General features: G+C 37.8%; 1 protein-coding gene across 11 annotated transcripts in view; it reads right to left on the reverse strand.

Annotated features, from left to right (window-relative positions):
• Positions 1-12,409, reverse strand: part of CADPS2 (calcium dependent secretion activator 2) — a 567,091-nt gene that overhangs the window by 92,307 nt on the left and 462,375 nt on the right. For all 11 annotated transcript variants that reach the window (XM_009454114.5, XM_001146755.6, XM_054687681.2 and 8 more), the window contains one exon: positions 4,392-4,495. In XM_009454114.5, coding sequence (XP_009452389.2) covers positions 4,392-4,495 — 104 coding nt within the window. The remainder of the gene's footprint in view (positions 1-4,391; positions 4,496-12,409) is intronic.

Raw genomic sequence — 12,409 nt, forward strand, 5'->3', positions numbered from 1 at the left:
AAGGTTCTGGAGACAATCCAGTGTCTATAGTATCCCCTGCCCCTGCCACACACATACACACATACTCACATACACAGCAACATGATTCTAAGGGCCATATTCTAAAAATATTTAAGTTCTCTTGAGGGACAGACGAATGAACAGGTGACACCTATTGTCTAACTAATCATAAGTTTTTTACAACTTCCGTGATTCACTGATAATCAGGTTCATAAACATAGATATAGCAATAACCAAGTGAGATGATGAGCTGAAAATGCTCCAAAACATGAGAATGTAAAGTATTATCCTCATTCATATATATTATAAATCAGTAAATAATGAACAAACATTTTTGGTAGAGCATTCATGCTCATGCAATTGGTTTTGACAGTCACTGCTGAAATGGGAATTCTACTTCTATACCTGAGCTGTATAAAAGCTACTTAATGGTCATCCTCTTCCAAGATGAGGGACATTTGTTGGTCCAGAGGCTAATATAACTTTAAATTTGAACCCATCCTAAAAAAGATTTATCTCACTGACTATCCAGATATCAACAATGTGTAATTGAGGTCATTTCAACTGCTGAGACTATTGTAATCTAGTTGGTCGACAGGAAATCGATTTTGTTCATGGTCAATTCTTTTGTATAACCACACTTTAGTATATTCCTTAGGCACGCATGCCAGTTGGACAGGAATAAGGGTACACACAAACAAAAATAAATTAAAAAAATCAAATACCCTTTCTCTTTACATTAGAATCCAACCAGAAGCATAATTTGGTTCAGATACTGATGTTTAGGGGAATGTACATATGCACAAATACGTGTGTTCACACTGAACTCTCACTGTCCAGGCTCTTGTTGAAGCCCCCCAGCAAATGAATCAACCATTTGCAGTGAACTGAGAGCTGTCTGCATTGCAAATACCAAATTACTGCCAAACAACCTTCTTGCCCACGGTGGAATGGATTTGGTGGATGACATCGTATTTAAAATATTTTAAGGATCTTAAGTCAATATTTTGCTGTAATAATAAGCAACCAAGTAACGACTTGAGTCGTGCTCATATTTTTCATGATCCCTCCCTCTCAGCCCTTCTACTGATATTCTCCGCACTCCATCCATCCCCCTTAGGCAGAGTCCTTGGAGATATACCAGAGTACAAGGAAGGAAGAGAATGACAGAATGGAAAGGGACATCACCAGGTTTGCATTGTGATCACCACGCTATGCATCTACATCCCTGTTGTGATGCTGTGGTTCAAATCTGTCAGCAGAACTAAGGCAGGACAATCACTCCTGCAATTCTACTTAAATTGCAAAACAGCAATGTGGTTTATTGGAAAATGTCCAGGTCTGGAGCCTGGCCTGAGTCTTCACCCAATCACTCACTAGCTGTGCACCTGTGGTGAGTTGCTCAACTTTCCTGGGTCTGTTTTCTTATCAGCAAAATGGTGTATGTGGAGGGGGGCATACTGGTGAGGGACTATGGCTTTTTCAGCAGGCATCTGACACCTCCTAGCTCTGTCAAAGAAAGTGGCTTTTAGATGGAGAGTTGTCAGATCAGTTTGCCTAAAATATCTGGTCAGAGATGGTCTGGTCACTGAAATGTGGAGACAGCCTTAAAGATTTTCTGGAAAGGAACTTAAACTATCTTTCTAAGGAGAAAACACAGGAATTCTGCAGAAAAGCCTGAGAAGAGAGGTTGAAAGGCCTTCAAAGAGAAGGGAAAACTGCCTGGTAAGTTACTGTCAAAGATCTGAAGGACATGAAACCTGCTTAACTGAGAAATTGTTGAAGGATAGAAACAACCTCTTAGCCCTGTAAAGTAAACTGCCACTGTGGAGAGAGGGAGAATGAAAATAAAAGGAGCTGACATGCGAGCCACTTGAAGGTCTCTTTGAGGCAGATACATTAACCTCCACCAAGGGAGCTGAGCCAGGTGCTCTTTCATGGAGCAAAGGAACTCTAGCTTGAACATCCAGCAAAATAAGTATCAGTGCAGAATGCAGTCCACCAATTCACTCTGGAAGTCAGTCTGGAATCAGACCAATTCACTCCCCAATATTGTTCAGAGAAAACGTGAGATTTTCTGTTTTGCTTTGTTTTTTAAAGGACAAAAAACAACCAAAGACACAAACTAAATATCAACATCCCTTCAGTCATGTTTTACTTAGACAGCCATCAGTAACTATGCAAGCAATTATTAATAATATACACACACAAAACAATATAACAAAAATTAGCACATTCAAAGAAAAACAGACATTCTGTAATTTCAAAGAAAGGACTAATTGGCTATAAAATGGACTACAATCAGAGTAGATTGTGTTTTAAATTCACATAAAAGAGGTATCCTATGCTAATAAAATAGTAGAAATCATTTTACTCACCTCTCTTCCCTGAGGGTTTCCAAGAATTTGGAAGCATTGCAGAGTAGAACAATTGCCATAGTGTTACAAAACATCTTTAAAAAAGGTCATCATAATAGTCCTATATTTCAGTATCTCATATAGTGATATTTATGAATAATGATTATCTCTATTTAATAAAGTCAACTGTATTTTGTGGATTAGTAAATAAGATATACATTTTAATTGTGTTTGGATACATTATACTTTGACAAGCATTTTAGTGATTGCAAGAAGTATAATTAACATTTAATTTTTAGTTTTTGTAAAATGTTTGAGAATAAAAGATATACCTGTTTTGCTGAAATATATACTGCAATTGAATATCCAATTATTAATAGATTTTTTAATTCAAAAAACCTAACACTCTGACAATAATGCCTTTTAACAAAAGACAAAGACAAAACATACATATATTTTATCACATAATCACTTTCATTGTAACATAGCTGTGTTACCAGCCTAGAAGAGAACCTCCTGGGAATTCATTTCAAATTATTGAAGCAGCTGTTTCTTCACTTTAAAATAAAATATCCATAACAAGTTCACACATGACAGATGCAAGCTAAAAACTAGATTCCACAGTATGAGCTAAAAGCAGATGTTTTGAATGATCATATTTATAACCAGATATCATATTTATAACCAGATACAATAAATCTTAGTTACCTATAAGGATTCATGAGTACTCTTTTCTATGAATTGGCTTAAAATGTAGTTCCTGTAGTTTCTTAGATTTTTTAGAACTAGGCTTCATTAAATACAAAAATTCTGTAAACTCATATGTATTTGGTCATTTTTATTCTTGCTCATTTCATGTGCTTCCTCAAGAGTAAAAGCACTGTCAGGGCACTGACATTTATTATATTTATTTAATGCTACACATTCTCCCCACCCAACTCAAAGTCAGAAAACTCTTTCATTTTTGTTAACAAACTCATGGCTATTAGAAAGAGTGAGAATTTTAAGTCTCAGAATGAGCAGTTTGCTTGGTGAAAAGCCACTCCAGATCTTTAGTGAATGTTAATATGTAATTAGAACTTTAAAAAATTATAAACAATACAGGTTTGATTAAAACTTAATTCAAAAAAGTGAAAAGTTCGATGGTGAGAGTGAAAGCCTAGAGTTATCAAACATAGGCTTATGATTGTTTTCTACTAAAGTTTTGTTTTATAGTATGTCACAAATTTTCCCCTTCCACGTTAACTTACATTTCTAAACCAAAGCAATCATGGCATAGGGGGAAAAGCACGTGATGCAGCATTGTAAGACGGGTTTGTGTTCTGTCTTTGCCTCTTACCAGTTACACATTTGGACTGAAGGCAATGCAGGTTGATTAATTATAGGACTTTTCTGTAGCCCTTGCTGTTAACTAAATGCATTCAATGTTAACTAAATGCACTCAATGTTAACTAACTGCCCTCAATGAAAGGCAGGCAAACTATTTATGGAATTATGAGAGAAATAGAGTGAGATTTCTTTCCTTTGTTACTGCAGTCTTGCTATTACCAATGAGACAGCAAATACAGAACCAAAAAAAAAAAAAAAAAAAAAAGAAAAGCCCAGAGGAAATTACCCCTTAGTTTGGGAAATAAAAATATCTTCTTGCAGAATAGCTCTGAAAGTTGCCTTAGGGTCATTGCAAGCCCTCTTGTGGTCATTAACTTTCCCCCTTCTTCAATAACTGATGAGCTAATTTCTCATGGCACAGATCCCATCAGTGTTTGTTGTCAGGAATAAACATGAAATTATACACACACACAATTGCTTTGTAATATATAGGAGTTATGTTTTTAGAAAATTCACATATGTTCTCATGTGTGAATGTGCAATGGGATGTACAGTGACGCAGTGAAACACTGCTTATCGTTGGTGCTTATTCATTAAATGTTCAGATATGTATCAAGACTATGGGCAGGCCACATATTCAGTGTAGCCACAACCATGGTGAAGCCTTACATATAGCTTTATACTACAGTGAAAACAGGTCATCACCTCTGCATGATGCTCTTCATTCTGCTGTAAGACTTCTATGCAGAGCTCTGCCAGATGAAGAATCTCTTCCAGCTTTCTAGCAGGAGATGCCTGGTTCATGGTCTCTATACGAAAAAAAATCATAATCATGTTACCTTGAAAATAAAAAGCCAAACATATTTGAAGACATAATGATGAGACTAGAATGTTGAAATAGAATGAGAAATAAGAAATACAAGAAATACAAATGAATACATTATTTAGACAAAAAAAAAAAAAACAGTTCACCAGATTGCAGGAAATATTTCACCCACAAAGCAATGACAGGGAACTGCAAGTGCTTTGCCATTTAATATATAAGAACAGGTGCATCAGCACATTAGATGCTCAACTTCTGCAACAAACAAGTTATAATTCTCCTCAAGGTCAGCGACACAAAGAGAGCAGATACCACAGTCTTTTCTTTCTCTCTGTATTGTATTATCAGTACAATACCATTCTCACCACATGAGTCATTCCTGGCATTAGCAAAACCCATGCTTTTTTGTTGCTATTTAAATTCCCGGCCTAAAATGTCTATAGTTCATGTTGATCTTAAATTCAAGAAGTACAAAGTCACCTAAAACAACTCTGACAGCTAGCAATTGACTGATTTCCTCCCTATTTCCCAGCCACCATCCCACCCCACCTTTCCAACTGAGGGGGTTGTGGGGGAGGAAGGCAGAAGTGTTCTTTGAAGCTGAAGGTTCTTTCTGCAGTAAGCTGAACTGGTATAAAAAGGAGAGACCACAATACGATTAAGTGCAGTTACCTGAAATTCTGCTACAGAGAAGGCAAAGTAGTTATTTTCTAAGATTCAACAAGCTGGCAGAAATTAAAGAGGCCCTGTGTAATGAAACTGTTTCAAAACAATGTAAAGATCAGTTCCCAATAAGGACATTAAAGATAAATGTTGTCGGGGATTCATAGGCTCTTTCTCTTTGCTCAGCAAGGAGGTTGTGAGGAAAGAAAATCTAATTTTCAGTAAAAGAGATTCTTCTGGGGAACTTAAAGGGCATTTTTTTTCCCTGCAATAGTTTTCCCTTGATTTACTTCTTCCTAAAACCTCAGCCTTAAATTTGGAGGAGACACTTTCATTTGCTCTGTTCTAACGTATTCCAAAGGATGTACAATGATGCAGTGAAACACTGCTTATGATCGGTGCTCATTCATTAAATATTCATTATATACTCACTGTAGCTCAGACACAGTGCAATGTACTGATGTGGGGTTCACATCCCTCAACCCTCAAGCCATATACACTTCCTACTATATTCCCCTACAGAATGGAAAGCCATTGCTCCTCTGTGACAAGGTTCAAAAATTACAGTAATTCTTTTGAAAAATCAGTGTGAAACACCAAATAGTCAAGTGTGCCTACAATGTTGTTGGCTGTAGGAAGTAGAAGGCAGTATGAGACATACTTCCAATCTCAACTCAGAACCAGAAAATCTCTACTGAAAAGATCCATAGACATGAATGATCAAATGTTTCATCTGTTTCATGAACATTTCAACATCCTCAAAGAAGCATGAAGTCAAGGAGGCTCATGACTTTGCATGACAACCTACTTAATTTGGGGGCCGCTCTAGCTGTTCTAATTTTGTCAGGAAGAGAAGGCCCCTAGGAAAAGTTTGGAAGCAACATGAGGCAAACCTATTGGTGATGCAGGAAATGTGAGGGAGGACTGCTGAAAGCAGGTCTAGGGGAGACATCGGGGGAAGGTAAGCCTGAAGCATGGTCTTAGAAATAACAAATGACCTGGGGAGGAGGAGGAGGAATTTTTAGAGAAGAAATACTGTATGACACAGATGAGGTGCATTTTGGAGGAAGGTGGTAATAACAACCATTAGAAATGTTACAGTTTCAGGCGGGCAGATCACCTGAGGTCAGGAGTTCGAAACCAGCCTGGCCAACATGGCGAAACCCCATCTCTACTAAAAATACAAAAATTAGCTGGGCCCGGTGGTGGGCACGTGTAATCTCAGCTACTCGGGAGGCTGAGGCAGGAGAATCGCTTGAACCCGGGAGGCAGAGGTTGCAGTGAGCCACTATCGCACCATTGCACTCCAGCCTGGGTGACAGAGGGAGACTCCATCTCAAAAAAAAAAAAAAAAAAGTTACATTTTCTTGAGAGCCAATTATGTGTCAGGCACAAGCCAGGGCGCTTCCCACGTGTTAGCACACACATTTTCCTAACAGCTTTGTTTTTTATTCATGTAACTCACAGATAAGGAAACATGCTCAAAAAGATAAATGCAACAGCTAAAAAGCAGTGAAGGTGAGACTTGAACACGTGGGCTCTTGTACTTGCCTGGCTGGAGTAAGAATGTGCTAAGAATGATGGGTGATTATGGGAGACTTTAAGTAAGATAATAAGTAGACTAGATGACTGTATCCTATGAATAACTTGGGGCAAATGTTTCTTAGCAGGGCCTCAGAATAAATTAATTTTAGGAAAATGTATTTTGGTGGTTGCGTCCAACAAGGATTGGTGAAAGTGTCTGATATGGATCCTGCGGGTCTGGTTTAGTAGAATAGTGAACTATGGAAAGATGATAGTAGGAATAGAAAAGAAGGGAAAGATGCACAGACACTCCAAAGGAAGAATTTGTGAGCCATTGTTGAGTGGCTAGAATTTGCAGGCCAGAGAGGAGTATGACTCTGAGGTTTGGAGACCTCATGGCTCAGAGAATGATGATGTATGGTTGATAAAGTTAGGCAATGGGTCTTCAATGGACCATCCCATATATTTTAGCACTAACTACATTGCCACATAAGTGTGATTTAAAATAAGTTAAATATTCTAAACTAAAAAAAATTGTGCATTGTAAAATCTACAAACATGCAGAGTTAGGCTATCTGAATCTTTGCCTGACAAACTGCTACTCTGCTTCAAGATTCTACTTTAATGCTACCTTAAAATTGGACCTTCTCAGAGTTCTGGGTCTGAATGAGTTGCTCCTCTCTCTGAGTTCCCCTATTAGAGGCTCATGAGTCTGTTGCTAAACTGTACTAGATCAAAGTCAGCAACTGAGTCTCATTCATATAGTTATCTTGTGCAGGCTTTGGACCATGGCAGGTATTTAATGAATGTTTACTGAGAATGCAGCAGAATAATTATGGGAGGAAAAGGATGTTAAAAAATTCAATCAATACCCCCAAATTTTTAATTTTGCATGCGATTGCAAAGAGCTCATCTGTATCTAATACATCAAGGGTGGATAAGAGAGCATGCTCACGATAAAATGCAGCTGTAGTCTGAGAACACTTCTCAAATAACTGACAAATGTTTAGTTCTGAAATTCTTAAAGAAAAAGCTTTCTTCAGAAACAAAAACTGTCAGAAAATGTCTTCAAAATAACTTTTAAGCCTCAAGAGCATATCACTTATCTTTCTTAATTTCTCCATTTTTAGATGAAGAGTATTAAGTTTGGGAGTCAGAGGGTTCTTGAACCCCTTAAATTATGTACTAATTTTTGTATGTAGAGGCATTTTTGGGGTGGGGGAGAAAGACCGTATCTTTCATCAGATTCTCAAAGTTGTCTATAAACCAAACAGATGCTAAGAAGCACTGAACCAGACAATTTCTAAAATTATTTCTAGCTGAGGCAATCTATGCCTCCCATAAATATTGCACTTATATATTGCATTATATTATTTCAATGGACTCATATATGTGTATAACATGTTTTTCATAAAGAGAAAGGAAATAAAATTTATTTATGTATCAAAGATTAGAAATTTATTTCTCCTACATACTTCAGTGCTAGGGACTAGCACTATTTGAATCTTTGCCTAACTCTGCATGTTTGCACATTTTACAATGCACAATATTGTTTCAGTTTAGAATATTTAACTTATTTTAAATCACTGAAGTATATAGGAGAAATAAATCCTGCATACTCTTCTGAATCCTCAGAAGCATTCTGCAAATTAGATAATCATGATCCTCCATTTCCAGAGTCTTGGAGAGGTTGAAAGTGTCTGAGGTTATACAGTTTGTTGCTGGCTGAGATGACATTAAAATCTTACCTCTGATGTCATACAGACAGAAATAATATTACAATGACTTGAATTACTACAATTCTTTTTCATTTTCAACTTTCTGAATAAAAATCACACACAAATGCCCCCACTCCACATCTTTAGCCACAAGTATGGAATAATAGAAAGGAATCACAGAACCAACCTCAGAACTTATTATATGTGAATCTTTCAAAATCAGCTATTACATGTGACACTATCTTAAGTACAAACTCTGAGAGTACCCTGTGTTCTAGTGAAATTTAAAAACATTCTAAAACATTTATTCTTTCTAGATTAAATTTATTGAGGATCAAAACTTTGTACTTGAACATAATAGCCACTCTAATACTTTAAATAGATAGCATTTTTATCAAGTACTCTGTGTATCCCGTCTCTGGTTTCACCCATTTGGCTAAGGCCAAGAAGTTTAATGCATTCTACAGTCATAATTCTATTAGATAACAAGGTTATCAATAGCTCCATTAAAAAGCCGAACATTGGGAATATTTGAGAATTCTTCCTTAAAATGTTTTTTTTCACTCATTTTGTAACATTTCCAAAGCATTACAGATGGCTCTACATCCTTCAAGCTTCACACCAAATTGCTGATTGTTGTAATACATTTCAAACAGTGACATTTAAAACAAACATGCCAAAAGTAGCAAAGTTGCTTGATGAATTTCAATGCATTGTTCTTGGCTATGATTCTTCTTTGCTCTGGAACACTTTTGGTTTTCTGTAACACTCCTTGGCTCATTGAAACAATTCATTTTTAATTATACCTCCATACATTTAAGAAGAGATCCTACTGGGAAAGGGGAGGGAGGATGGAAAGACGTAAAAAGACAGCTCGACTGTTTGCTTTGGTAGGATTTCATTCTACTCCATGGCTTAGAAAGGGGCCTATCTCCTGGCACACTGGACTGGGCTGCCTCCCTTGCTGCTATTCCCTGTCAAAGTCCCTGTGATGGATGCACAGTGATGCTCATGGTGAAGCTTATACCAGGATGTGGGAAGAAGACCAGTGAGATACCTTCCTTTTTATCCATATATGATATGTAGTAATTTGTCATGCTTTGACCTTAACTTTAAAATTTTTTAAATTGATGAAAAAGTATTTGCTAATAACCCTACGTGATGATTTATGTATATATTATGTAACAATTGTCACAAATTAATTTTGATGAGAGATTTTAAATGTCCTCACCTCCACTCACCATGATCTTAAATTTAATGAGCTGATTGTATCTGTACTTGCAGCTAAACAATAAATAGTGTTGAAGATGGTGTTAGATTGAAGGACTATGGAAATAATTCCATTCCAATACTGCCCTATCTTCTTCCCTCCTTTGCATCTAGGCCATGATGATCAGCTAGGGAGCATGAAAAAATAATTCCTGTATATGCATTCATTTCTTCTTTGGTTTTTAAACTCCTCAGATTCCGTGGCCCTGAATTTGATTCAACAAACATTTTATTCCATGTAAGGTACTTCGCTAGCCACTGAGGGGATACAATGATTAAAAAGACATTATTTCTGCCTTCAAAGAATTTACATATATCTCTTTCTAACCAGATTATAAGGTAGAATATGGCAACCTATAATCCATTTCTGGTCAACATAAAGAAGATCTGTTATAAAGTCTGTAAAGAGAGTGAATTAAATGTAAGCGGTATGTAAGAACAGGGTTACTAGCTTGCAAGAAATAGGATCAAAGATGCATCAATAAGAAGGCTTTAAATTGCTGTGTATATCATATGGAGTTTTTCAGAATGAAATTATTGTGGTGGGTATGTGTTCGAGTTTAGAAAGCTAGCAACAGTCCAAAGTGGAAGTCTTTCACCTCTTCCCCCTCCCATTCAGAGAAAAGCATTCACTCACTCCTCTGCTTCTTCCCTCTCCAGCTAATGACTATATATCAGATGGATAATGAAAAAGTCCTGACGTTCAGGAGATGGCTGAGGTGAGAAACACAAAAATCTTCATAAGGGACTATAGGGATAATTTCAGAAAATCAGAAAAGAGGTGTGGAAAAAGGGAGAAAATGGGAAAATATCCACTATCCAGTGAAACAAGGGAAAGGAAGGACTATAGTTTGGCAATAGCAGGGATATGAGCACAAGGAAGCAGTCACCTGGGGCACTCTCTGAAGTGAGGCCCAAACAGCGAGGCTTTACCTTGAGAGCTTGTAAAGAACAAGGACATTACGGCCAAAGGCACAGCATCTAATTTCTTCTACGTGGAACCCCAAATGTCAGCCAGTAACAAGGACTGTCAGCCTACTCTTGTGGACTGCTTGCTGGCAAAATTATCTACCATTAGGCCCAGCTGAAGAAATGGTGGAATGGATCCTTCCTTTTCCCTCTCCCCACTAAAGGAGATAGTGATTGATCCCCTAGCTGCTCCCCCTGCAGAAATATAAAGCAACATTACATTACACACTCTCACACACATATACACAATGCTTTGGGCACATAAACAAATTGTTCTAATTACAGAGATCAGAAAATACTCTATCTTAGGTAACTCATCAATGTTAGATGCCTTCTGTTCATTTATAAACCACAATCCCCTGGCCAGGCACGGTGGCTCATGCCTGTAATCCCAGCACTCTGGGAAGCTGAGGTGGGTGGATCACTTGATATTAGGAGTTCGAGGCCAGCCTGGCCAACATGGTGAAACCCCGTCTCTATTAAAAAAAAAAAAAAAAAAAAGCCTGGCGTGGTGGCACACGCCTGTAATCCCAGCTACTTGGGAGGCTGAGGCAGGAGAATTGCTTGAACCCGGGAGGCAGAGGTTGCAGTGAGCCGAGATCGCGCCACTGCACCCCAGTCTGGGTGACAGAGTGAGACTCCGTCTCAAAATAAATAAATAAAAATAAAAATAAATAAACCATAAGTCCCTTTAGTCTACCTTAGCTAGCCAGGGAATTTCTACTGGATCCCCAGTCTACTCTAATTTGAATCTTAACTCTGATATCAACATCCTCCCTCTTTGCATAGTACAGACTGATGACTCAGTTGGAAAGTCTAAATTTTTATCTAGATTTTCTGACCCTTCCTCCAGCTCTGGCCATAGCAACCTGTGGTAAGTTACATGGTGCCAAAGTCTAGGGCAAGTAGGCTCCAGGAGGTCAATCCTGGCCACATCTCAATACTTATAGGCTTTCTTATTCCAAGATAAGAGAGTGGGAAATTAGGTACTTCCTTGCCCATTAAAAAAACAACCCATTCCTGTCCCTGCCATCTGTCTGCCAGTTTTTAGAACTTGTGGCTAGGTGCACCTAAGGAACTTTTGGACTCAGTACCCTAAAGGAGATAGTATACAACTTTGTAAGAAGACTGCCTCAAAATCTGGGGGTGAGGTGGTTCCCAAAAGCCAACTTACTTTTTCAGTTCTTTAGGGTCAACTGGCCAATAATTGCTCCACTATCTGTGACATCGCTAAGATGTGGCATTGCCAACTAATGAAAGAAAATGAGGAATCATTGACTCTCTCCTGGTTTATCTGACTGAAACCCAAATGATATTATGGTTCCACAGGTGTTGGACTATGTACTGCTTTCATCAATGAATGGAGTACCTTCAGTATAGATCTCCATTTCTTGGCTTAAGCATGCATCAGAATCACCTGGAGGACTTGCTAAAACACAAATTGCTTGGCATCATTCCGAGTTTCTGATTCAGTAGGTCTTGGATGAGTCCCAAGAATTTGCATTTCTAACAAGGTGCCAGGTGATGCTCATGATGCTGGTGTAGGGAATGCACTTCGAGAACTACCAGTAGTTACGAAAAACAAAGTTAAAAAACAAAGGTGACCTATGTAAACTTTGATTATTTCCTCCTTTCCCTGAAATCAAGCTATACTTTTATGTAAACCTCATTTCAGGTAAAAGGTGACTTTTTCTGCAGAATCTGAACTGATTGCCAGATAGGATAGTGTCCACATTTGGGCAATCCTATATATAAAT

Source organism: Pan troglodytes, chromosome 6 (genome assembly GCF_028858775.2).
Source record: "Pan troglodytes isolate AG18354 chromosome 6, NHGRI_mPanTro3-v2.0_pri, whole genome shotgun sequence".
NCBI lineage: Eukaryota > Metazoa > Chordata > Mammalia > Primates > Hominidae > Pan > Pan troglodytes.